At 44.9% G+C, this 26,761-nt stretch overlaps 1 protein-coding gene across 1 annotated transcript; it reads right to left on the minus strand.

Moving 5' to 3' along the window:
- Nucleotides 1-382: 382 nt before the first annotated feature.
- Nucleotides 383-26,575, minus strand: itga2b (integrin, alpha 2b). The gene is made up of 30 exons (XM_064314415.1): nt 26,206-26,575; nt 24,395-24,525; nt 23,054-23,151; nt 22,526-22,691; nt 22,117-22,166; nt 21,895-21,940; nt 20,990-21,109; nt 20,168-20,212; nt 19,835-19,878; nt 19,061-19,126; nt 18,484-18,536; nt 17,225-17,436; nt 15,699-15,884; nt 15,051-15,096; nt 14,423-14,539; nt 13,755-13,810; nt 13,278-13,429; nt 11,612-11,722; nt 11,041-11,108; nt 8,673-8,820; nt 7,845-7,937; nt 6,428-6,507; nt 5,824-5,904; nt 5,070-5,175; nt 4,292-4,444; nt 3,534-3,635; nt 2,783-2,899; nt 2,490-2,591; nt 1,935-2,057; nt 383-1,548 (listed from the first exon to the last, which is right to left on the minus strand). Exons 1-30 carry the CDS (start codon nt 26,373-26,375, stop codon nt 1,471-1,473), a joined length of 3,120 nt encoding a protein of 1,039 aa, XP_064170485.1. The 5' UTR covers nt 26,376-26,575; the 3' UTR covers nt 383-1,470.
- Between the last annotated feature and the right edge of the window lie 186 nt (nt 26,576-26,761).

The raw sequence follows: 26,761 nt of genomic DNA on the forward strand, positions 1-26,761 counted from the left end.
TGTCTGTAATTATGCTAAGAATACATAATCTTTGTATATAACGAATTTTAAACGATTCTTTAAGTATTTATTCGCCGGATTTTCTATATGTGTTCCACAATCAGGATATGTGTGGCTTTTAAAGACAAATTAGACAAAAATACGATTATCATGTTCATGTAGAAAGAACAGCCACACATATGAACCACATGAATTCAGAAGACAGCACTTTTACCTCAAATCTAAACACAAGCTCTCCATGACAGTTTTATCATCTCATAGCTAAAGCACAACAAAGGTTGACAAATCCTGAACAGCAGTGATCACATCCTGCCCACATACTCACCCCAAAATATTCTCCACTTTCCACTGAATTTGGGACAGTGATTGACAGGCATCCACATTTTCTCTCAAAACATACATTTATTACCCATCTTCGAATACTGGACAACATTTATTGTACACAGTTGAGTTCACAAGCAATATTAATTTAAACAAAAATTGTAATACATGTAATAAATCCTTCAGACTGGCTGCCTCAACCAAAAATACACACTTATGCGATATTGATTAATGGCAACCATTGAACCAAACAAGTTCAAAGGTGAATTAAAGTTTACTTAAATGAACACAAATATGTACAACAGTAAAATAACCCAAATTAAAGGTGTGCATCTTTTAGCAAGGTAATCTCGGGGTAAAATGGCTGCTAAATATATACAAACAAAAAAAATCCATCACAAGTTCCATGTTCTGTTTGATGATGTACATACTCTAACGCTAAGCTAACTTACAACTGGTGCAGAAATGTACTCAATGTTATTCTGGCCTAATTAGTTTAACATCAAATAATACATTTCGGAAATTTTCTGCACAATGAACAACGCGTGATATAAGTCATTCCTTAAATGTAACACAGGCACAGCTAATTACCCACAAGACTGATAATCTTTCAGCTTCAATAGATCCTAAATTTCAACTGCAGTCTGAAATTACAGTTCCATTACCCCAAATTATGTTATCCCTTGTCTGGTTTTTGAATTAATTTACTGGCATTTCATGACCAAATAGTGATTTTCATTTGATTATTATTTTTGCTCAGTACAATATTATGAGCAGCACTGCAAACACACACACACAGGTATCCAGGCACAAATACTAATCTGATGAGTGGACGTGTCAACATACAATCACAGGGGAACACGTCTTACTCTGTGCAGAAATAGATAAACACAGAATTTTCATCCTACTCTGTTAATAATCCTTTTTTTTGGTCTCAAAATTTTCTTTGGCCTTTTGTGCACTAACTTTGGTCCAATAACAATAGGCACCTAAATTTGATGCTCTGCCTGAACTACATCCACCCGCCTAGTTTTTTCATCAGGAAGCTTTTTTAATCCAGCCAGACCCAATTGTGGCGCTCTCACTTAGAGAATCCAGCTGACTGCTTCACGATGTTCAGCTTAAAGCAGCGGGTTCTGTGTCCTCTCACTACTGATCCACATTCAGATCCTGAGTGTCGTCGTCCTCGCCATCACTTGGGGGTCGATTGCGCTTGAAAAAGCCGACCTGTAGGCCAAGAGAGGGAAAGGTGGAAAATAAACGCGGGGGAACACATTAATGTTTATATAAATAAAACAAATAATTACAAAAAAAACTTAATGTAGACAGCTTCTTTTATAGACCCTTCTTTGGTCTTCAGACTGTGTATGGACAATTTTCCTCATTAATACCACAGTTGTTGGTCAAGTACTACATTTCCCACAATGCTCTTGCTGGGCATGTTAGTAATTTTGCAGTCAATGACAGAGAACTACTGTGCAGTGCTCCCGTACTGGCATTGTGTCACAGCATGAAAAATCTTTTATGTGCCAGCATTTTCCCCACTTGTCGTCAGGTACCGAATGGGGGTTAAGGTGGCGCCACCTGCTGGTCACGCTCAGTTGGTACAGTACCTTCCAGAAGATGAAGTTGAGCACGGCCAGCAGTAAGAGACCAGCGATAATGGCCACCACGATCCACCACACCGGCACCTCCTTTTCCCCATCCGGACTCCTCCACACCACGCTGGTCTGGGTCTGCCGCACCACCATAGAGTACACGCACAGTAGCTGTTTGATAACCTCATACACACATCGGCAAGGTACGGCACAGTAGTGGCTTAATAACCTCATACACACGACATCCGTGTGGCACAGCATGTTCTAGGACACAGCTTTCTGTGTTGTCAATAGGTCCAGATCACCCTGAAAGACAGGGCCGTCGTTAGTGGGCTGAAAGGTGGTGACGATTCAAGGGGACCACAGCTGGAGGGGGCCCACAGCGGGAGGGGGCCCACAAAATTACCAGTAGGATGGGGCCCGAAGCAATATTCTTTCAGGGGGCCTAGCTACGCCCCTGCTTAAAGACATGTCTGTGACTTGACTAAATCACACTTGACTAAATCACGCTACCAGAGTTCACAGCTGTGAAAAACGCTGTTTGGTTTGTGCAGAAACCTGCCGCCTCACCTTCGCCTGTCCGCGGGGAAACTCCTTCGGCTGTATCTTGGAGACGAAGCTCAGGACTTGGAAAGAAGCGGTAGAGTGAAGGACGTAATCCTCATAAGGTCTCTGACGGAGAGAGGGAGGGGTCGGGACAGAACGGCAGTTTGTAGCTCGAATCGTATTTTTCAGAAGCGGTTGGCATAGAAATAAACATTGTTGCCAGGAAACATGTCTCTCCACTGTCCACCGAGTTCCGGCTTTGCCGATGAGATTAGTCAGTTAAAGTTCCCCTGAGCGCAGTGACCCCCCCCTCTCACCTCCAAAAATGTGTGCACCCACAGCCTGGACAGCACCCGCACCACGGCACTCGATCCCCTCTCCAGCCCGAAGGCCTCGCACTCGAACCTCAGACACTTCACCTCTCCAGAGCAGTTCTGACAAGAGACGCATCCAGTGAATAGAAGGAATTTCACTCTACAACCGTTTAGCAAGGGTCTTTCCTGCACTGCATGCATTCAGAGAAAAGACATTAAAACACATTCAGCATTTATAGGACAGATGATGCATCCAAAATCTCACGCATTTCTTTCCTTATAAATTATCTTTCATTTGTCAGTTTTGTAAAGTGTACATTATGCCTTATTGTGTTTTTTCGTACCTGTATTGTGTCTTATTAAAGTATTTTTAGTTAGTATGTTTGGTTTTGTCTCCCTCTTGTGGTGTCTCTGATTTTACATTTAATGTATGGCACTCCGCAAACCTATCCTGTGGCATACTTACCATTTTCAGTGTTGTAAAGAAAACAAACTCAGATGAAGAACGTGTTAATATAAAACATAAGTTACATGCAGTGCCATGCACTACAGGAGCTTGTAGGAGACTTCCATCTATTCATCCATCATCCATCCATTATCTAATCTGCCTATTCATGCTCAGGGTGACAGGGGAGGGGGGTTGGGTCTGGGTCAGGTTAAATACCCCCTACCCCACCGTACACACTGTCCCAGGGTAAATACAGGAAGTTCACGTCAGGTGTTCGTCCTGTTTGATTTTTATTTGTTTTTATACCACATGGACGGTTTCTTTGCTTTGGCGATCCTGTTCCAGGCTGCGCTTTTCTATCCGGTGGATGAGGCTGAAGGTTGTATTTGAATCCTCATATTTCACCAGCTATAAAAAAAAACAAACAAAAAAGGGGAACCCAGTCAACCAGGAGGAACTGTGCCTGCATCCACAAGCAAAGGCAGACACTCGATAGACTTCCTACAGCTGGAGTTTAGTACACACCGGCATGAATTCTATCAGCATATATCCTTACAAATTAAAGTTTTTTTTTTCTCAACATAAATATGTATGTATATGTGTATATATATATTTAAGTCATCAAAACGGGTTCATAAAAACTGAGAAAATGAACCTTTACAATACTTAAATGTGGACTTATCCACTTTCCCTCAACTGTGCCTCTGCTCCAGGACCGAATGGTGCTACAACACTGTGGCTACGCTGTCAGCTGAGTGGGTCCCATTGTGGGTGGGTCCCATTCGGGTGTGACCCTTTGTGAGTGGGTCCCTTTGTGGGTGGGACCCTTTGTGGGTGAGGCCCATTGTGGGTGGGTGCGACCCTTTGTGGGTGGGGCCCATTGTGGATGGATCCCTTTGTGGGTGGGACCCTTTGCGGGTGAGGCCCATTGTGGATGGATCCCTTTGTGGGTGGGACCCTTTGTGGGTGGGGCCCATTGTGGATGGATCCCTTTGTGGGTGGGACCCCTTGCGGGTGAGGCCCATTGTGGGTGGGTGGGACCCTTTGTGAGTGGGGCCCCTTGCCTTGTAGGGGTCGATGTCCGAGAAGTTGGTGCGGCAGGTGACGTGCTCCTCTGAGGCGTTGGCGAACACGTAGAGCAGAAACGCCCCCTGCTGGCGGCAGGGGAAATCTACCTCCATTCTGGCATTGACGGTCCCAGGACCCAGGTTCCGCAGCTTGGGGGCGGAGTGAAGTAGACGTCAATGCTGAGCACAGCAGATTTCATGACTGCTGTCCACTACACAGTTTGGCATTCCCTACAGTAGCCTTTTCCCATTTATTATTACACCAATCAAATTACAGACATTATTACCTGAAATTCATAACTATTCTGAATCTCATTTTCACAAGGTTATCAGTTAAGTACTGCCGTGTAACATTCACCTGGGCTAGTCCTTGAAAATGATGCGTAGTTTTAACAATGATAATTGAACAACTTTACCTGTATACCAGACTGTACCATGGAATACGTTTGTTGTCTTTTTTCAAGTATTTGATTTATATTGTAAGGGACCATCTAAACCAGGGCTCTGAAACTCAAATCCTGGAGGGTTGCTGTGTCTGCTGGTTGTTGGATGTGTTTCTGCACTTAAGTGCTTAATTGTAAGTCACTGATTGGCCAAAGAGTCTGCACACCTTGTTTTCAAGCCCTAAAATGGCCGCTGATTGAATGGAAGTTACAAAAACCAGGCAGCCAGACTACAGCCCTCAGGAACTGGAGTTTGACATGTGTGATCTACGCAAAGCACGCGCGACATTTCCAGGCGCACGCTCACACTTCCCAAACGGAGGGAGACGCACTTCGTAGACGTGCTCGACGACCGGCCCGACCTCTGTCAGGGTGGAGGGCACCTCCTTGGGTTCCCACTGTGCGATGGGCAGCACACACTCCACGGGCGAGGAGCCCCTGCGGGGGGGGCGGGGGGCGTTAGGGTGAACACGACGGCCAGTCGCGCAGACAAAGATCTTACAACTACTGCCCAGCAGAACTCACCATATAGTCCACCCCCCCTAGGAGGGGCACCTGCTCTTCACCCCAATCCCGAGCACACGTATTGTTGTTTATTCTTTTAAATCTGATTTATTGTGAACTCTTAAAACAATTATTGTCTTTGTGAGTGTTAGTATGGATACCTGTATTATTGATTTGTAAATTATGTTTTCCTCATGTTATCACTGTGAGTATTATCTTGTTTTGTAATTTTTGTAAACGTCTATGTTTAAATGTGCTTTTGTTCCTGTTTTGATTTTTTTTTAAAAGGAATACGTTTAAAAAAATGTTAAATGTTTATATTTAACCATTAAAGATACATTTTACTGCCCAGCAGGGGGAGACAAAGTACTGGTACTCTTATGTGAGTAGCAGTATAATTCTCAAACGTTCTATTGTGAGTCTGTTCTGTCTAGTAGCTTAACCACTGTCATCTTATGGCTGTCACGGTGTACCAGGACAGTCAAACATCTGTCCTGCGTACTCCTGTCTGGCATTGTGCTAAAATGAAAAAACAAGAAACCTTTTAACAAAATAAAAAATAAATAAATAAAAAAAACTCACCCCCTCATTTCGAGAGTCGCTGTGGCGCTGACGTTGATACTCAGATGGACGATGTTGCTGTCTGGGTCGCGGCTGTTCTTGCTGAGTGACAGACGGACGTTTGTTCGTTACCACAACGCAAAAAGACTCAGAGGGGAGAAAAAACGCCTAAACACGCCTTTTTGAATGACAGGGAATCAACTGATGCAAGGATGTAGCTGCATATGGTATATACAAAATATTCTTGAGTTCTTTTTAAAAAAAAAATTGAACCACTTAATTTTTTTCTTTAAAAGAGAGGAAGGCAGGCTGCCCTTGTTTTTGCTTTATTCTGACAGGAGATAGAGTAACAGAAAGAGAAGAAATCCCAGCTGATGAAGCTAAAGCTAGTCTGTGGCACATATAACAGCTCGCCGAGCCACTTCTGATCAAACGCTCCCCTGACCAGACCAACAAAAGCAACACCAAAGGAGGTAAAAACACACATGAACAAAAATGAAAGAAACCCTAAACCAAACCTGGAGGAGGAGGAGGAAGAGGAAGATGAGGATGAAGGGGAAAAGGAAGAGGATAAGGAAGAGGAAGGTGGAGGAGGAAGAGGAAGATGGGGAGGGGCCGTTCTTGCCTTTTGATCTGCAGCTGGAAGGAGACGTGGCTCTCCACCTCCTCCAGGTTGCCCGCGCTGAAGAACAGGCCTGCCTGCACCTGAGAGTGAAGCACAGAGTGGCTGTCCGCGGTTCCTTTCACCACGCAGGGTGAAGTCTAGCACAGATCCAAAAAATCACATAATTCCAAAACCCCCTAAAATGGCCACCGCCTGGTTTGAGAACCCCTCTTCGATAAAACAGCTAAATCACTGGTGTAGACGTGGGTGGGCCAGGGTGGGCCTCATCCACCTAAATAGTGTCCCGACCCACCTATTTACCTTGGCTGAACCGCCACACCCAGTTGTGAACACGCACCTGGGTAAATCTGGGTCACCTAGTTCTATGCAGGCCCAGCTGTAAGCAGTATTTTTGGCGATGCTGCTGACATTTCCCCCCCCAACACTTACTACAGGCTACAGTGCCGCGATTATTCAGCGAACTGGTGCGTAGACACACGTCTGAAATCGGAAATGACGTATTATCAAACTGCCTCAGAAACGTGTTCTGTGCAATACAGAAATATGTAGCGAATTACGATTAACACAATACTGCCAGTATTGTAACGCATAATGTGTCTTATGGACCATTTCTCTTTGGTATTGAATTGTAAAATATGCGTGTGAATTTAATTAAATATGGGGAAAAAATGAAAGTGTTCCTAAAGCCGAATTTAATTTCCACATTTTTTCCTTCACGGCCACGAGAGGTCGCTAGACACCGCTCTGAGAAGCCCTGTTAGTGGCGCTGATCAAGCAGAATTGCGACAAGGTTACAAGTTTGAACCTCACATAAGATAACTTGTTTTGTACCCTTGAGCGTCCCGAATCGCCTCAAGTGAAATCCAGGCACATGAAAGAAACACTGTACCGTACGCAGGATTGCGCAAGGCATTTGCTATACGCATTAAAACGTATATTGAAAGAATAATGAATAACATCGTGATGAACATCCTCCTGAAAGCACATCTAGCCAATATAAATAATTATCATCATCCATTAAAGTGTCACGTACACCTGGAGGACAGCGGTCTATTAGCTGTATTACTGCGATCAGCAATATTCATTTCTGTCCGCTGCTGACGGGTCCCGACTGGGTTTTGATGATAATCCAGCGAGTAAGCGCCTATCAGAACGCCGTCTGTAGGCTACCAGCTGTGCCAGCTTTTTGCAAATTGGTACGGCAGCGGTCCAATAACAGGGGGATCGTTTACTGATTGTTTCGTTATTTTTATTTATTTAAACAGGTAATCGTCTTCTCTGCTCCACCGCTGTATTGCCGATTTGCGAAACTTCGGCGTACCGACAGCTGCGCTGACGGCGGGAAGCTCGCGGGCAGCTGTTGCTCGCAGTATATTCGCTGGGCTGGGAAACTGCGCCTGTGGGTTACCACGGTTACCTTCTGGCCTTGCTTCATCGGGTTTCCCAAATCGCAGACCACGACCACGGTCCCGTTCTCCTTCCTCTGTGCACACACCAGCCGGGAGAAGCCCTGGAAGAGACAGCGAGTTCGGGCTGTGCTGTGCATTTTAATGTGATTAATACCATGAATCAAAACAGGCCCACTCGCTGATCTGGAACACCAGTTCATGCATTAGCCACCACTGCAAAAAACATGATGTCTTAAGTGCTTTAGTCTTGTAGGCTTAAAATCTTATTTCCCCCCTCCGAAGTAGAAACCATTAGCTTGTTGAAAGTTGCTTTTTCTTGACACAGACTTTGCAGATCTTGACATTAGTAAAGCCTTGTTTAGCAAAAAAGTTGTTGGGTAACAAAAATATAGCAATATAAAAATCACAGAAACCTCTTAAAATAAATGCTGTTCATTGCTCTTTCAACCCCTGTAAAAATGTTGGATTCTGATCCAGGAACAGTTTTTATGGGCATGAATCAACCAAACCAAACCAAAACCACACGTCCAATACTGCACTTCAAGGATTTTAAAGTGTCTCTGCCAAAATGTTATTATTTTCTGGAAATTTCAAGTATTTTTCAAGGAGTGTGGACACCCCTGATGGTGAGGCAAATCCTGGAGTGGTGTAATGATTGAATATTGGGCATTTCTAGAGAAAAAACCCAATTTACATTTAAAGTATTTAAAGTTATTATTGTGCTGAAAAATCATCAAAAAAAAAAATACAAGCTAGTTTCGGGTCTGTCCCTACATCTGCGGTTGGCATGGATGGAGGCAGGAAGCCATAAACAGGAAACAGGAAGTGGTCGTCACCTCTCTGTCGCTCACCACGCCCTGGTAGTGGGCGTGGGCGGGGGGGCGGATCTGCAGTTCCGTCTCGTAGGCGCCCTCCCCCCGGTTCTCCGCCCCGACCACCAGGAGCACCGGGTTCTCCTCCCCGATGAGCAGCCGATCCGAGTCCCTGGAGGAGGAGAGGCCATGGGGTGGAGCCTTTATGTGTGCGTATGACAAGCGTGCACGTGACTGCCCGCTCACTGGCCACTTCATTAGGTACGCCTACAGTGCAGCCTGCAAGTGTTTGGACAGCGATGTATTTTTTGTCGTTGTTTTGCCTCTGTACTTTCATCATTCATCTGTTATCTATACCCGATTATTCCTGGTCAAGGTTTGCGGCAGGTGCTGGAGCCTATCCCAGCATGCACTGGGCGAGAGGCAGGAACACACCCTGGACAGTTCTCTGTACTCCAGCACATTGGAGTTGAAATGAAACAATAGACATAAGGTTAAAGTACAGGTGGCCAGAGCCAAAACAAGAAAAAATGTGTCACTGTCCAAATATGCACTGTATGCATTTTTATATGTGGTGTAGCATTTTGGGTAAGGAGCTGGTCTTATAACCTAAAGTTCACAGGTTCAATTCCAAGGTAGGACACTGCCGTTGTACCCTTGAGCAAGGTACTTAACCTGCACTGCTTCAGTATATATCCAGCTGTATAAATGGATGTAATGTAAATGCTATGTAAAAAGCTGTGTAAGTCACTCTGGATAAGAGCGTCTGCTAAATGCCTGTAATGTAATGTTATATGCTTCTTTTGATTTTCCACCACATTACAGCAAGTGTCTGTACTGTAACTACCAATAACAGGCGTGACTTGGGGCGTCAAAGTGAAGAGAGAAGAAGAATAGGGAAGAAGCAGCTGCAAATTAAACTACAGAGGAAAGAGGCATCAGCAAAATTAAACTACAAAGCCGCAATTACTGTTCACTTTGAGCTGAGCAGGTAGGTCACCGGGAAACTCAGTTCTCATCTGCGGAGATTATCTGAGGAGTGAAGCATAGGGTAGGGAATGCGAGAGGTGGGATTGTGTAGGAATTTCGGGAAATGGGGAAGAATAGGAACGAAGGGTAAGGCAGAGAATGTGAGAACACCTCTTCTCTGTAAAATTTCCAGTGGATCTTTAACGTTTAACTATGACTTCGCTTTCAACGTCCCATCCAAAGCTCAGTGACAGTTAACTTAACATGGAAGTACAGTCTGCATGTTTTTTTGCTTCACTGGGTAGTCACATGACTTGCCTATGTCTGATAGTGGGCACAGTAACCGAACACACTTCCTCCACAGAAACACCCCACTTCCTCCTGAACCATGGTTTAACTGAAACATGACATTTGAAAATGTAACGCCTCATATCTATCCGTAGCAGCCAGGGAGGTCAGGAAATTTAGGAAAGATTGTAACTGCATCCCAGAATAAAGATGTCAGCTCTAGTCAAGGGGCCTGTTGGCTGCTGTAAAGCTGCGTGTGCTGCTCGCTGTAATTCACTAAAACACACACTTTAGAATAGTTAAAATGACAGTTAGAATGTTTCTAAAAGTTTTCAAGTTCCAGGCCCCCCTTTTCCAAATGTTCCTGCGATGGGTTGCTATTCAACTGAAATGAGACATCCCCCACTAGGGTTTCCAGGTGCCTGGTTTTCAACCGGAATTTCTGAATTTCAAATTATTTGTACATGTTTGGTGTGTGGTCCCGACGAGGGAATATAATGTCTGGTCTGAGTAAGCAATGGATGGAAATTAGCAGTAGTTTGTAATGAATTTGCGCCTCAACCACACTGCCCCCCCCCATCCTCCCATTCCAATAGCAAATGCCCTCGTTCACAGTTAAGCTTCTGAGCTGTACATCTGGCAGCCCTACACCCCCACAGTACCCCACTGCTTTGAGATCTTCATTTCCTCCATTGCTTTCACTTTGAGAGTTTTGATGGCCGTGTCGTGGAGCGTGTAACGTGTGGCATGTAGCATGCAGCATTTAGTGTGTAGCATGTAGCGTGCAGTGTAGTGTAGCATGCCGCGTGTAGTGCGTAGCGTGTGGTGCGTAGCATGCCGCGTGTAGCGCTTAGCGTGTGGTGTGTAGCATGTTGCACGTAGCGTGTGGTGCGTAGCATGCCGCGTGTAGCGCGTAGCGTGTGGTGTGTAGCATGCTGCGTGTAGCGCATAGCATGTGGTGTGTAGCATGCCGCGTGTAGCGTGTGGTGTGTAGCATGCTGCGTGTAGCGCATAGCGTGTGGTGTGTAGCATGCCGCGTGTAGCGCATAGCGTGTGGTGTGTAGCATGCCGCGTGTAGCGCACAGCATGTGTGCGCCGTGGCGGTCTGGAGCTGTTTGGGGCGTCAGACACTCACGCAGTGGCGGTCAGTCTCAGGTCAGGCACACAGACGTTGTCCTCGCCGCAGTCTAAAATGATCCGGGTCTGTAACGCAGAGACAGAGAGGCTGAGCGGAGCCAGCAAGGGCCTCGGTGACCCCAAAAACACAAGATGGAGGCTCGGAGAGGAACGCTGAACGGATCATACCATTACCCCCTTACTGTTACCCCCATACTGGTACCCCCTTACTGGTACCCCCATACTGTTATCCCCATACTGTTACCCCCAAACTGGTACCCCCATACTGTTACCCTCATACTGTTATCCCCATATTGTTAGCCCCATACTGTTACCCTCATACTGCTAGCAATATGAGGATTCCTACGGTTAACACTATTAGCACTTCTGTTACTAAGTTCTTGCACTGTTACCAGTATTAATGCTTCAACAACTAAATTCTCCGACAGCTACCACTATAATCACCTTGTAAGTCGCTCTGGATAAGTGCGTCTGCTAAATGCCTGTAATGCAATGGTGACCTCACCTGTGCAGTTAGACCTCACCTGTGGGGTCAGAGCGGTGACCTCACCTGTGCGGTTAGACCTCACCTGTGCGACGGCCGCTCTCTGTCCGTGCAGCACGGCGTTGGTCGAGCCGTCCAGGCTGCAGTTCAGCGAGATGAAGATGGGGCTCAGCTTGTCTTTGATCTCTGACTCGTGCTGCGCACCGGGGGGGGGGGGGGATGATGGTCCTCTTAGTTTACTGCCTTGACGAAAATATGTTCCCTCTTCTAGAACATTTTGTCTACACGTCCCTTTCTCATAAACATTGCATAGTTTTGACTCGCATATAATCTTAACCCTTGTCTGGTTTTCACAATCATGGCACCATGTTGATTGTTGTATTTATTTAATTATATTGTGATAAATAGCTACACAGTATGTCTTAAATAGATCATTTTATCACTGAACTATGTGAGACATATAGCTATTTATTACAACGGAAATACAATATAAAGTTGGGGCTCCTTAGTTATTGGAGAACTGTTCCAGGGAAACTTGTGATTAAAAAAAAATCTTTAGAACCCTTGTCATAATGGACCTTGCATACTGCGTCCTGCCAAGACTCACACATTTGCTAAAGCTGAACTTGACATGTACTGAGGCTGGGAATTAATTTGCAGTTATGAAATGGCTTTATTACTCCACTGCAGTCCAAGTCTGTGTACTCTGCAGAAGTCAGCAACAGTCTGCTACCGCTATTGATGAACTGCAGTCTTCAAAGAAAATCCAGACAGACAGAAATCGATCCTTTGGGGAAAATGGCAAATCTAATCATCATTAATCATTGCTGCTTTTCAATAAAGTCCCGTGCTGCCAAAATCAGTTCCTTCTCGACGGCCATTGAGCTGCTGTTCAGTAGATGGCCACCTGAGGGAGTGAGACTCAATCGATCTAATCAACCAATCAGTGCCCTGGATGGTGTCGGTCAGTGGTCTTCATTCCTGGACCTGGCAGGCTGCAGAGCCTGCTGGTTTTTTGTTTTTAGCCTTAATATCAGCGACCAGTTCAGAGCCAAGAAACCAGGTGAGGCGAGTCAACTGTAATTACTTCTTTAATTGATCAATTAAGTGCGAGTAACAGCCAAACCCAGCAGACCCCGCAGCCCGCCTGGAACAGGAATAAAGACCACTGGGATAGGTGTAGAATGACCCTAAGCCAGAACTGCCCAAACCCTGTTCCTAGAGATCTACTGTCCTGTCGGGTTTCATTTCAACTCTAATTTGGCACACCTGATTCTACCAATTACCTGATTCTACCAATTAACACCTGATTCTACTAATTAGGCAGCTCAGCCAGCTCTCTAGCTGTTGAGTGAGGTGTGCTTTGTTAGGGTTGGAGTGAAAACCTACTGGACGGTAGATCTTTAGGTCTATGGTCCTGTAGGTTTTCACTCCTGCAATGAATTGGTCTCTATGCTGTTAGGAAGGTGTTTTTTTAAACATAGGTGCTGATTATCTAGTTAGTTTACAGCAGTGATCTCCAACTCTGGTCCTGGAGAGCTACAGGGTCTGCTGGTTTTTGTTTTCACTCAATTGAGACCCAAGACACCAGGTGAGTTGAGTTAACTGTGTAATCAACTGCTCTAATTGATTCATGAAGTGAAGAGTCACTATGAAAACCAGCAGAGCCTGTAGCTCTCCAGGACCAAGGTTGGAGACCACTGGTTTACAGAGTCTGTGGCACAGAATCACCCAAGTAATGGATGACTCACCCGCAGGTAGGCAGTCCGGTTTGTGCAGGCCACGCCCACATCCCTCTGAATGGTCAGGAAGAATTGCTCTTGCGGCTGATTGGACTGCAGGAACAGGGTTCTTCTGGCCATTTTCTGTTTCATCTTGTCCAGCTGGAGCTCGGTGTCCAAGACTATCGAGAAGAATACAGATTTAGCTGTACAGTACGTCACACATCGAAGCACTGAGGCGATGGCCTGTAATGCAATCAACATTTGTATTTATAACTTGCAGACACGTCGGCAAGTTCATTTTACTGATCCATGAACTCAGTTTTTTTTTTGAAGAAAAAAAAACACATTTAAAATGTCTAAGTTTAAGACACCATAGATTCGTGAAATGATGTTCATGAGTTCATATGCCACCAAAATCAAGAGGATGCAATGAATAATCATGAACCAACAATTCACCAACAATGGCTGACATTAGACCATCAGATGAGAGTGAAATCTCCTCACCTATCTCCTCTGGAATACTGTGCCCAGATACACTGATACAGAGGCTGACTGTGAAGCTGAGGGGAGAGAAATGATAAACATTAGGCCATCTCTGGAATCTAGAAAACATGCGTACACTCACAGACAGCCCTGTATGTAACTAACCAACTATAATATGAAATTATATTAGTAACATGTTAAATATTCCTATAATGTTCGGTGAGGAAGACTATATAGTTAGCCGGTCAGATACTTACGAGACCTGGATCAAAGACATTAGCCTTTACTTTAAAACTGTAGACTGATTCAAGTAAATCTTCTTGCAGGTCCATAGTTAATAATAAATAAAATGTGTATTTTAATAGTTAATAATAAATAAAATATGCAATTTCACCAAAATTCAGTTGACTACTATGTTCCTGCTAGCAATAAGCTTCATTAAAAATGTAATAAAAAGGGAACATTTTCAGATTTTGTCGGAACTGAAACAGTTTCATGTTTCAATTTAGATGCATACTTGGTGCAGGTCAAATTTGGAGAGTATGTAGCATACAGTCACAGGTATAGACCAATGAAAAGAACAGGCAGTATACTATATAGCAGTGCTTAGATGGCATGCTGTGTGAAAGGAGGTGAAAAGTATCCACCGGGTATGAGTATATTAAAATATGAATTTATGATTTATTCACCAGGAGACACTCTGAGGTTCTTGGCTGGTCTTTGGCAGCTGGCAGTCTTTCACGTCCGGATTGAGGAAGTCCGGGAGGAGGGAGAGCTGTGCTTTAGCCCTTACTACGGCTTGGGCCCTGTTTACACACACACACACACACGCACGCATGCACACACGCACACACACGCACACACAGACACGTACGCACGTGCACGTGCACGCGCACACACAAACACACACACACAAACACACAAACACAGGCATAGACACACACACACACGCACACAGACACGCACGTGCACACACACACACACACAGAGGCATGCACGCACAAACGCACGCACGCACGCACGCACGCACAATCACACACATTGGTTACACTCACCAGAAAAACACACATAAATTTCCACATTCAGTTGAATTTCAATTAAATATCACGGACGTGATTAAAGAGTCGCTTAATCTCACGATACCACCCAAATGATTAAAATATACAAATACACACACACACACACACACACATATATATATATATATATATATATATATATATATATATATACACAGTATTACCATATATGTATTACTTTATTTGTTTCAAAACCTTACGATAGCTACTGCCAGTACTTTCTAAAGTGACCTCTTACCTGTATATGGCAATCTGACTTGCACCCCACGCTCCGACTACGAGATCTGTGAGGAGAGAGGAGCTACGGTCAAACTCCAGGTGTTGGCATGAGACAGCGAAGGCACAGAGACAGCAGGAAGTGCAGTAGGTATATTCATCTTTATCCAAGGCTCAGATTGGACAATGATATTACTACATTACATTACAGGCATTTAGCAGTTTATATACTGAATCAATGCAGAATTGAAATCAGGGTGGAGAAGGGGGGGGGGGGGGGGTGTTTTAGGTCCTGGCGCAAAATCTTTCTATTTCCTGCTGAGAATCCCAGCTAAGATCAGCTAGGGTTCTGAGCAGGTTTGAGTTGGTTGAAGCTGCGTTTTTGACACTTATAGCAGGTCATAACTGGTCCATGGCGGGTCAAAGCTGCTCTCTGGCCGGTGGTAGAATAAGCTAGAGGTCAAACTGGTGGACTAGCTTTCTAAACAGGCTGGTCATCCGGGGAACAGCCGGTTAAACCAGCTAAAAGTGTGGAAGACGCAGCTTAAACCAGCTTGCCCAGCTTCGGCTGGTTTAAGCCAGAATGCTCAGCAGGGTTGCTGAACAGGAAGTTTCTTTTCCGTGTCGGTTTTCCCGTGCCAGGGAGCCAATCGCCACGCGCCCATCTGACCTGGGTAGCCGTTGGCGTCGATGTCGGTGCCGCCCCTGAGCGTGAACCCGAACGCCGCGGCGCCCCCTGGAGGTTGGAAGGGGCTCGGGAGGACCTGGGCGTACTGGGGCGCCAGCCCGTCGCTCTGCCCCATGAAGATGAACACCTGACCATGGTCCCCGGACGAGGGAGCCCCCACTGCAACATCTGGTGCCAACCGAAGGGAAGAGAAAGATAATTATCATTTCAAGTTACTGAAATTATTTACATAAATCATTTCTAGAATTATTTAAGGCAATGAGCCTGTAATGAATGAATATTTAAGGTGCCCATAGAGCCTAGCTATCGCCATGTAATCACGTTCTTATTAACTGTGACTCCTTAAGGAGTGAGATCACAAGTACGCAATTAGAATGTTCTTAACCGAACATTCTAATGATGATGTCACAAGCACTGCTGGTGACTGAAAGCAACGGGGTTCTAGAACTCTGACTTGGAATTTTGAAAAAAATGTAACACTTTCTAAGAAAACCAAGTTTTCAAAGGGTTAATGTTGACATATCGCTTAATTAACTGTCACCAGTACTAATAGGTGTTTTTTTTGTCACAGGTTGTACACAGTCATCCAAAAACGCTCAGATATGCCAGGGGTATGAAATAGACTGATGAGAGGAAAAAGGTGGTATCTGTACACGGTAATAAATGTTCCAAGACAGGTGTAATAGTACAAATGGCATTTTTCCCACAAAGGTCTCTGACCATGATACATGTGACTACTGTGACTATCCTGTTCTATAGCATATAGCACAAGCCTTAACTACAATCAGGAGCAAATGCTCAAATATTCAAAAGTAAATCAGGAGCAACCGTGCGTGAAGAAAACAACTTCGTTTTGGATGAATTTAGCACAACAACGCTCTCACTTTTGGTCAGAACATTCAGGTGACTCCTGCTAATTAAGAGGTAGGATTAGCGAGATTCCGTTTGAGTCACCCCTGCCTCGACCCCAGCTTGTTCTCGGAGGGGCGCGTGAGTCGCGTCGTGCCAAACGCGCGGCTCCCCTGACATTTACGAGCCGAACTACGCGGGAAATTAGCGACCGCGATCAGATGAGATTTGCCCTGGGGGGGGGGTTTGGGGCCCTTTAATTATAAACCCCGGAGGAGGACGTTGGAATCGGCTGGCTGGCTGCGCTAGCTCACGCCCAGGAGAAACAAGCTCAAATTAAGATGAAGCGACAGACGGTTCCCGCTCCCCCACGTCCCCGCGCCCGACGATGTTCAAGTGCTCATTGGTGAAAAGGCACGGCGTTGCATTTGGGGCCCTTAGCCCACCCACCCCCATCCCCCCCAAAAAAAACAAAAAACACACTGAGACATTATAAAGGCTAGGCTTTCCCAATCTTACACAGGGTGGGGGGAAACAGGCACTGTCTCGCAGGAGGTGACTAATCAACCAGGTAAAGGTCATCCTTTATGAATGTATGGTGCTGTAGTCAGGTGATGGGACTATGACACAGGCCCCAGCATCGGTCGGGGGGCGCTAACCGTTGAAGCCGTCCATGTCGATGTCCCCCAGCGGGGCGATGGCGCTGCCGAATCGCCCGTACACCACGGCGCCCGTCAGCTTCTGGTCAGGCTTGCTGGAGAAGACAGAGTGGTCCCGCTGCAGGTACACCCACACCTGTCCCACCTGGTGCAGGTGCTGGCCGGACTGCCGCTCCATGTAGAGAGGGGCTCCGATCAAAATGTCGTCTCGCCTGTGGGACGGGGGGTGGGGGGGGACACAGGTGAGCTCTCACCCCAAAACCACAGGAAAGGGCTAAGGCCCCAGCAAGGCAGTGCTGCTGTAGAACTGAGCTGATGAACCCTTTAAGGTGTGAGGTCACAAATATGCAATTAGAATGTTTGTAACTGAACATTCTAATGTTGATGATGTCACAATCACTGCTGGTGGCTGAAAGCAATGGAGTTCTAGAACACTGACCTAAGGAAAAAAAAAGAAAACATCCCAAAAAAACCTGCTCTTCAAAGGGTTAGTTAGGAGTGCTTCATAGTGCTTCATAGTGCTTCATAGTGCTTCATAGCGTGTCCCAGCTCACAAGCTCCATATGCTCCATATGCTCTCTGTACAACAATCAGGAGGTACAATTTTATGAAGCACTCTCAGAAAAAAAAGGCACAGAAAATGTCTGAAGAGGTACACTATGTCACTGGGGTGGTACCTTATAGGTACATAAAATTGTACCCCTAGCCATTGATTTAATAATTCATATGTACCTTTTTTTGTTGACAAAGGTACTTATTAGTAACCAAATAACATTTTTGTTCTTTCCCGGGTACATTTTGGAAATTTGTTCCTTAAAGAACAAAAACATACCACTGTACCATTATTTCTGAGGGTGTGGAGCAGAACATGATATGCCATGGTGGTGCACAACAGTGCCCATAAACAATAACTAAATGACAAATTGTTCCGCAATTAGGCGAATAAATATGCGTATATTTCTACAGCCCTCACTTACAGCACAATAAAACTAGACAAAGGCTTTGCCGAACGGCGCCATTGTTTTTCACTGTTCATTAGAACACGAATGAGGTGTAATGAAGCATTTTATTATTTCTTCAGCATGGAGGAGCGCCATGTTTAAAAAAAAAAAGAAATCTCTAGCTCATTTACCACAGACTTGATTTGTGCTTTCGCTCAAACCTTTACATCACAGTGACGTCACAGATGTGTGACACTGGGGTTTTACACCTGTGCACAGAAATTTCTTGGTGCTTGTGAGGACCGGCAGGTGTCTCACCCGTCACTGTTGATGTCTGTCACTGCTACGGAATGGCCGAAGTACGCGGTCACCTGAGAAACCGAGGACAGGTGTCAGTGCGTCAGTGCGTCAGTGTGTCTCTGTGTCTGTGTGTGTGTCAGTGTGTCAGTGTGTCTGTGTGTCAGTGCGTCAGTGTGTCAGTGTGTCTGTGCATCAGTGTGTCTGTGTGTCAGTGGGTCTGTGTGTCATTGTGCCTGTGTGTCAGTGCATCCGTGTGTCAGTGCGTCTGTGTGTCAGTGTCTGTGTGTCAGTGTGTCTGTGTGTCTGTGTGTCAGTGCGTCAGTGTCTGTGTGTCAGTGTGTCTGTGCAAACTGTATCATACGCAATAATAAATTCTCATGAACAGTTATAAAAGACGAATGATTGTATGTGTAATGGCGATAATAACTTTGATAATAACTGTAATGATTATAAATAGTTATTATTTGGGTAAGTACATGAGATCATTTCAAGTAAAGTGTTAAGAATTTATAAGTGATTATTCTATAACATGATGTCTGTCACTGCAGTCACTCCAATAAGAAGTAGGTTTGATGATGAGAACCAAGCCCCTCACCTGAGTACCAGAGAAAGTGTGGACCACTTTTAAATCGCCCTGCGATTCTCCGTTGTAGATTATAACCTGGAAGAACAAAACTTCGATTTGACACGGCTTTATTGCACAATGAGCAAAGTTTAATGCTTTAATGAAGGTTTCAACCCTCCAGACACACTGTCTGCTGGAGAAAGTGTGAAAAGCTGCAGTGTTCAATATTTTTAAAAAAATCTCCAGTATTCAAGGCCTACTCTGTCCCTGCTTCCAAAACATCCTCCATCACGGCGGCAGTGTAGCATAATGGCTAAGGACTTGGTATTGTAACCTAAAGGTCGCGGGTTCGATTCCCCGGTAGGACACTGTCGTTGTACCCTTGAGCAAGGTACTTAACCTGCATTGCTCCGGTATAAATCCAGCTGTATAACTGGATACAATGTAAGTCGCTCTGGATAAGAGCGTCTGCTAAATGCCTGTAAACTAAACTAAACTGAACTTCCTCCGACACAAACGCGCTTTAGCATCCTCCAGCACGTATGCAGTCAGCCGACCGCTGAAGTCCTGCTCCGGAACGTGGCAGTTGAGTTGCCATAGATACCACACCGTAGGCCGCGTCGCCGTGTCGCCACGCGGATCGCTAACGAACAATGAGCGCTAGGGAAATCCCCTCCTGGGCTGCTCCTAGCTGATCCAGGCCCTACGATGTGGCCAGTACACTCCGTACAACAGCCGCGGCCTCTATGAAAAGACTCTAACAGCAGCACTATCCTGAGAAAAAAAAACGATGGAAATCCTTACCGAACCAGCCGTATTTTGGTCATTAGGGAGGCCGACCACGTAGTCTGAAATGAAATACATCAGGCGGACTTAACACGGGGCACCTTCTGACTGAACACGAGCTGCACCCACTGAACAAATCGACTCTCCAGTTTTTAAACAGATTCAAGGTTCTCATCCATCTCTATGTACTGCACCGTAAAACGGCTGATAAGTCAAAGTGTTTTGGGTCGCCCTGCGGCTGAAATGTCCTCACAAGCGTAACACACTGCGACGGGATCTGCTTTTTTGTGTGTGTGTGTGTGTGTGTGTGTGGGAAAACTAAACGTTTTCACTCAAAAAAAGGTGTATTACCTGGTGTGGAGTCTCCAGTGAACTCTCCAGAGGCGACGGAGTAACCTGGAGGTGGAGAAGCAGACCATCCGTTAGACAGACAGCAGCTCTTTGTACTGCGTACGCGGACACAATAAACAGCAGACCATCGAGATGTTTATATACAGTGTGCCTGTTTGAACAAGATTGGTGTGCCAGGGACAAAAAGCTACTACTCTCCAACAATATATGAGGGAGGACTGTGCTGTGAATTTGAACTTGCAGTCATCATTTTATATGAACATTTACCTGGAGATAACTTGAATACCTTTACGCCTCCAACCTACCCCCCCCATCCCCTTTCACTGTAGAATGCTTTTAGATCCTGACAGGTGTTGTATAAAGACAATACAATTTTTATGCTGATACGTATAATGATGAACGTATGACAAACTTAAATGATTATTACTATTCAGATGAATGTACCAATTACATTACATTACAGGCATTTAGCAGACGCTCTTATCCAGAGCGACTTACACAACTTTTAAATAGAATTTTACATTGTATCCATTTATACAGCTGGATATATACTGAAGCAATTTCGGTTAAGTACCTTGCTCAAGGGTACAACGGCAGTGTCCTACCCGGGAATCGAACCTGCGACCTTTCGGTTACAAGTCCAGTTCCTTACCCACTGTGCTACACTCCGTACCATGCATGGGCATTGGGAGCACGATGGCCTGGTCTGTCGCTATATATAAGTTAGACAGGCCTCGCAATGTACAGCACACAAGGTTGCGACCTGCAAGTACCCAGGGTGCTCTTGGAGACAAACAGCCGTTTTAGAGAGCCGCTGCTTACCCTCGTACGCGTCGTATGCACCAACTTCCCGGGAGGCGGTCATTCCCTGCACTGAACGCAGTGGACTTTGGCCCTTCATGCTGCTGAGAATGTTCGGCAAACTTGCGACCATAACCTGACCTACAGAACAACGCAGAAAAGCACAGCAACACCGTGTAATTACTTCATAAGCATTTATGCAAATATACCAGTTCAGACATTAGACACCAGGAACCATAACAGTCATGCAATTGCCACATTATTATATTTATACATGTATTAATTACACTATAATTGGGGCATATAACCATATTATTATAATAATATTATTATTATAATTTAGGCAGGAGGCAGCTATTATTACAAAGGCCCCCTGAAGCTAAATACTAATTATGATTATTGTGGAAAGGGCTTTTTGAAAAACCGTTCAATTGCCTCGGCGTGCCGTGAAATACAGTGGGGGTTATTAAGGAGATATTGTTGTAATTCTACATTATGGCCACTGGGGGGCCCATGTGACACGTTGCCAAGAACAGGACATTTAACTGGAGCAGAATGGATGCGGTGGATGGCCAGCGCGTTCAGTGGGCGTGTGACAACCGCGAAACGTTCTTGTCTCCATTTCACCCGCGCGTTAGACATTGAAAATAGATAAATGAATCAGTATATTGTATGTGCTACCCAACGCACTATTAATAACAACACTGCATTAGATACTGAAGAACAGACAGAAGTGTGATAAAAAGTAAAATAAAATAAAATAAAAAACAGGGAAATGGGTTCAACTGCATCCAAAACAAATATCAGATATTGGCAGTAATTTTCATTTTGAAGAGTCAACTGCACCACACATATTTAAAGGTTTTCTTTTCATTCGCTGCTTTCAACTTCTTTTAACTGTCAGATTGGGTATTCAAATGATTTACCTTGAAAGTAGAAACTTCCTGGGGCACCAAGAATGACTTTGCCATCCTTAATCAAGATTAAAAACAAGAAACATCTTGTGAAATTTATGTAGGACGAAAGTATAACTGTACAAGTAAAGTAAAAAATTTTGAGTTGCCTTTTTTAAGTACAGCTTTTCAGCATTATTAGTAAATTGTTAAAGCTATCTGATTTAACTGATTACACAGGAAAAGGAACGGGACCTTTGTCACTTCTGTGGAGAATCCTGATTCACAATACCGCCTGTCCCCACCTGCAAAAACAAAAGTTGAGGGAGCAAATTAATCACGAGCGGGTTTACTCATACAGGCGTTCCTTTGCTTTAGAGTTCCACCTTCTCTTCAGAAATAACTGTATCTAAAAAAAACAAACAGCTAATAGGCATTTAAAAGAACTGCACCATGTAAACATGTTCTTAACCCTCCACGGTGTGAGACCACAAATGTGTGATTAGAATGTTCGCAACTGAACATTCTAACGCTGATGTCACAGTCACTACTGGAAACTGAAATCCAATGGAGTTCTGGAACAATGACATGGAATTTTGAAGAAAAAAAAAAACATTAAAAAAAAAGAAACATACAAAGTACACGAGGCCTGGTTGGTGCTTACGGTTCTTCCTGGCCTTGTAGATGCTGTCCGTGAGCATGCCTCTGCAGGGGGAGTAGTTGGCCAGCTCCCCGGACCGCATGTCCCTGATCTGGCAGTTCCCCACCGGGGTTTTCCCAGACTCCTCTGTGGCGCCAACGGCGTTCCAGTGGAAAAGCGGCGCGCACGCCTGACGCAGGAGAACGGAACCGTCACGGCAACCGTCACCATGGATACAAGAGTCTCAGTAACCTTGACTTTAGATGAATTCATTGATTAATCAGAATAGATTAATAAATTCCTTCTGTATGGTAGATACACAACTCATAGTAACTCTCCTTGGAGGATCAGAGTCATGGTAACCTTTACCATGGAAACGACAGTTATGGTAAACCTCACCGTGGAGAGACCAGTCATAGTAACCCTCACTGTGTAGACCTGAGAACCTGAAGCTCCCACAGAGGGGAAAAGAGTCATGAAGACCCATCTCTCTGTACAGGGGGGATTTTACTGCTCGGTTCAAACTCAGAAGACAGAAGGTACCGCGCTCACCAAGACGTGGGTACCTGTAGATCGCACACTGGCTCCAAACCACTGGTGGGATTTGAATTCCTGCAGTTTTACATGGTGGAACGCGTGTTCTTCATCACCTTAAAACAAAAATAAAATTTGAATTAAGGACAATACATTTGACGAGTTTCCAAGCTTATACTTTAAACTAGGACATAAAATAGCATCCGAATAAGGTAAAGATTAATTTAAGTGCGACAATCGGGATTGGCACCAAGTTATCAAAGCACCTGAAGCTATTCTATTCTATTCTTTTCTATTCTATTCTATTCTATTCTGTTCTATTATATTCTGTTCTATTCACGATTGGGTTCACAGACAGGAGCTGGAAAGCAGTACTTGGCTTGTGTTCTTGAAACAGGTGATTTTTTCATGGTTTGGGCTCGGCCCCTTGGTTCACGTTGAAGGCAAATCCTAACGCTGATTCAGATGATTCTGTGCTTCCCCCACAGTTTGGGGAAGGCCCTTCCTGTTTCAGCATGACAGTGCCCCAGGGCAGAGAGCGGGGTCCATATAGAAATGGGTTTTGTTGAGAACGGTGTGGAAGAACTTGACTGGCCTGCACAGAGCCCTGACCTCAACCCCATTAAAACACCTTTGGGATCAACTGGAAAGCCAAATGCGAGCCAGGCCTAATCGCCCAATCAGTGCCCGGGCCTCACTTATGCTCTTCTGGCTGAATGGAAGTAAATCCCTGCAGCAATGCTGCAACATCTAGCATAAAGCCTAGCCAGAAGTGTGGAGGCTGTTATAGCAGCAAAGGGTGAACCAGCTCCATATTAATGCCCTTAATGTTGGATGAGATGTTGGAGGTCTGGTGTCCACGTACTCTTGGCCATGCAGTATATCTTTAAACCAATACCTGTTTTCAACTTGATGATAGTTTCGTCCTGGCTGTCAAGCCTGGCATCTCAGAACTGCTGCTGATTACTTTTCTGCTTCGTTGCAGAGCTATTACCTCTGTGCGCTTCACAACAATGAATATTAACAACGGCAAGGAGGCTGAGTTAAATTAAATAATCCGAATACGAGACAGAAATTGGATTTTGGCTGTAAACTTTGGCATTAAGGCTGACAATCTTTTTCCACTTGTAATTAAAACATTTGCATAATGTGTGCACAGATACTACAAGGGCAACACCGCGCAATTAAAGACAGTTAACAAGGGGGGAACGGCCGCCTAATTAATCTGAAATGGCGAATCGATGGACTTGATTCAAGCCCCTTGAAGGCAGGTTAGAGGAAACACACGTTTTAAACTGACGATTACATCCCTCCTCATTTTAAGCGCGATCCAGGCCAATGTTTCGATGGCTGTCTTACCTTCACTGTCAAAGAGCAAGCTCTGACATGACCCCCCCTCTTCGGTCCAGGGGCAAAGGAACACGGCGCCCCCCTCGTCCACATTGGGCTGGCTCGTGTTGGCCTTAGGGGCCCCCACCACCACACTTACACTGGGGCGAAACAGAGAGCAGCCTGGGTAAATCACTCACACAAACCAAAGCCGCATCTTGCGATATCGATGCATGGATTGTTATACCTGTGCGTTAGTCGGTTATCTGGAGCTGTTTAGCTTTTTTTTTTAAGACAGATTAATTCTACAGGGGAACATGTGAGCCACACCTCCACCTGTCGATAAAGAGAAAGGTGTTGCTAATTAAGGCTCATTGTTTTCCTTCTTCACACCATTCAGCAGCTTGTTCTGCAGCTCTTGTTTACTCCCCGGTGAAGGCCATCTAGCCAAAACGCGCTTGGAGTATTTTATTGTTTCTATTTTGAACCTGCCCCTGCAATAAAGGCATTTATAAACTTTACATGGGAAAGAGTGCCTTGGTTCCTCTTTTGCTTTTTGCTTCATATTCTTTTTTGTTTTGTTTTGTTTGGCGTTTATTTTAACCTCGTAGGTTGACTGAATTCCCTTTAGCAGTGATGATCTGAGGAGGCACAGTAGGTAGGGACCCTTAGGAAAAAAATCACATGTGAACACCCCACATGTGAACACCTCACATATGAAGAGTACACATGTGAATGATAAAAACAATCTCAATTATAAGATGGCCACCGGTGCTATTTATTTCTATTCACTTTTTGTTTGAAATGTGTAAATTGTAGTTCACATTTGAGTTAAAAGTTAGTCACATGTGAAGATGCAAATTTCACATGACTCCATGTGACCTATTTTACTTTTCACATCTGGAAAAAATTTCATTCACATGTAAAATAAAACAGCCAGTCACGCGTGAAAATGTTCAGTTCACATGTGTCCTTTTCTTTTCACATGTGGATATGCTTTAATTCACTTGTGAATATTTTGAGTTCAAAATTCACAATGTGAAATTTAAAAAAACAAGGCAAATTCAAGGGGAATTCAAGGGATTGTGCAGCCAATCCCTTGATGCTGGATTTAGGGAGGGATAACTTTCCTAGGGACAGCATTCAAACTTTTAAAAAAAAGTGCAATGCAACCTTTAGTGCCCCAAATTGCCCCATCTTCTAAGTGGAAACAGGCTTATCAGAAACCACAGAAAACTGTGCAGTCTCTCCGGCAAAATTCCTAAGCGACTGCACATTTTCTGCAGGTTTCAGACCTCAAATGCAATTTGTGTGCCGCCTGTCCATTAAGTTTTTGTCCGAAGGCTGACAGTAGGGCATTGGGGATAAGCAGAGGCTCTAGTAATGGGGCACAATCAGCACAGTGCCTACCAACAGACTGGTGAAGATGTGGATCCAATATAACGATGGTGGTGTCCTTTGATGACTTTTTAAAAATTGATCCAAAAGCTCCTGAGCCTCGTGTTGTGTTCAAGGTCTCAGTCGGCAAGCTAAAAGGCACATCTAATACCAGGGATGCAGGCTTGAAAGGTTGGGATTACCAGGCAACGGACTTCAAACGAGGCTACCGGTCAATTTAATCAGCTCTGTTGACTGAATCAAAGACACCGGACAGACGATGGATATTTGTCTTAAACTCACTGGATTAATTTCAAGTGCTCGTCTTCACCAAAATGATGTCACAGAAGAAAAAAAGTTGCGCTTTAATTTACCCATGAGACGTCTGAAAAACTACGGACAAAATGGTGGCATGGCTAGTTTCTTAAGCCCGAGTTGAGAGGAGAAGGAGTGTGGATACTCACACGCTGCCATTGGACCGATGAAAATCCACAGAGAACCCAAAATAACTGCCGCCGGGCCCGGAGTAGACTGTGACGTTGTCCAGGTCCAGGTTCAGAGCATGAGCGCGAGGAGGAAACGCGCAGATCAGCGCGCACAAGCACAAGGGCAGGGCACTCTCCCTCCTCTCCATGGTCTATAACTCAGGACTGCGTCTTGTGTGTGTGCGCGTCTTGGGCTTGGGACTCCCTTGTTGTGGGTAAAACAGGAGGCTCCCCACCCTAACTAAGAGCACTTCTGCGACACACACACACACACACACATTGCAGTCACTTTGTGTGCCGGGAGATTTGCCTGAAGATGAACGGCACATTCGGGCTGGGTAGTGCTCTTCAACCGTGACATCGCGGGGGATGCACTCACTTAGCATCCTATCATGTGTGAACCAGTTATTTTTTTTTACCAAATATGGCCTCACATTGCACTGAATCATTTCCTGGCGATAGTGCTTCTGTCTGTGGCTATTTCAATAGCCGCAGTGACACAAGACTCAAATAGAGCATTTATCTTGAGAATTAA

The sequence above is a fragment of the Anguilla rostrata genome, chromosome 17, assembly GCF_018555375.3.
Source record: "Anguilla rostrata isolate EN2019 chromosome 17, ASM1855537v3, whole genome shotgun sequence".
In the NCBI taxonomy this organism is placed as follows: Eukaryota; Metazoa; Chordata; class Actinopteri; order Anguilliformes; family Anguillidae; genus Anguilla; species Anguilla rostrata.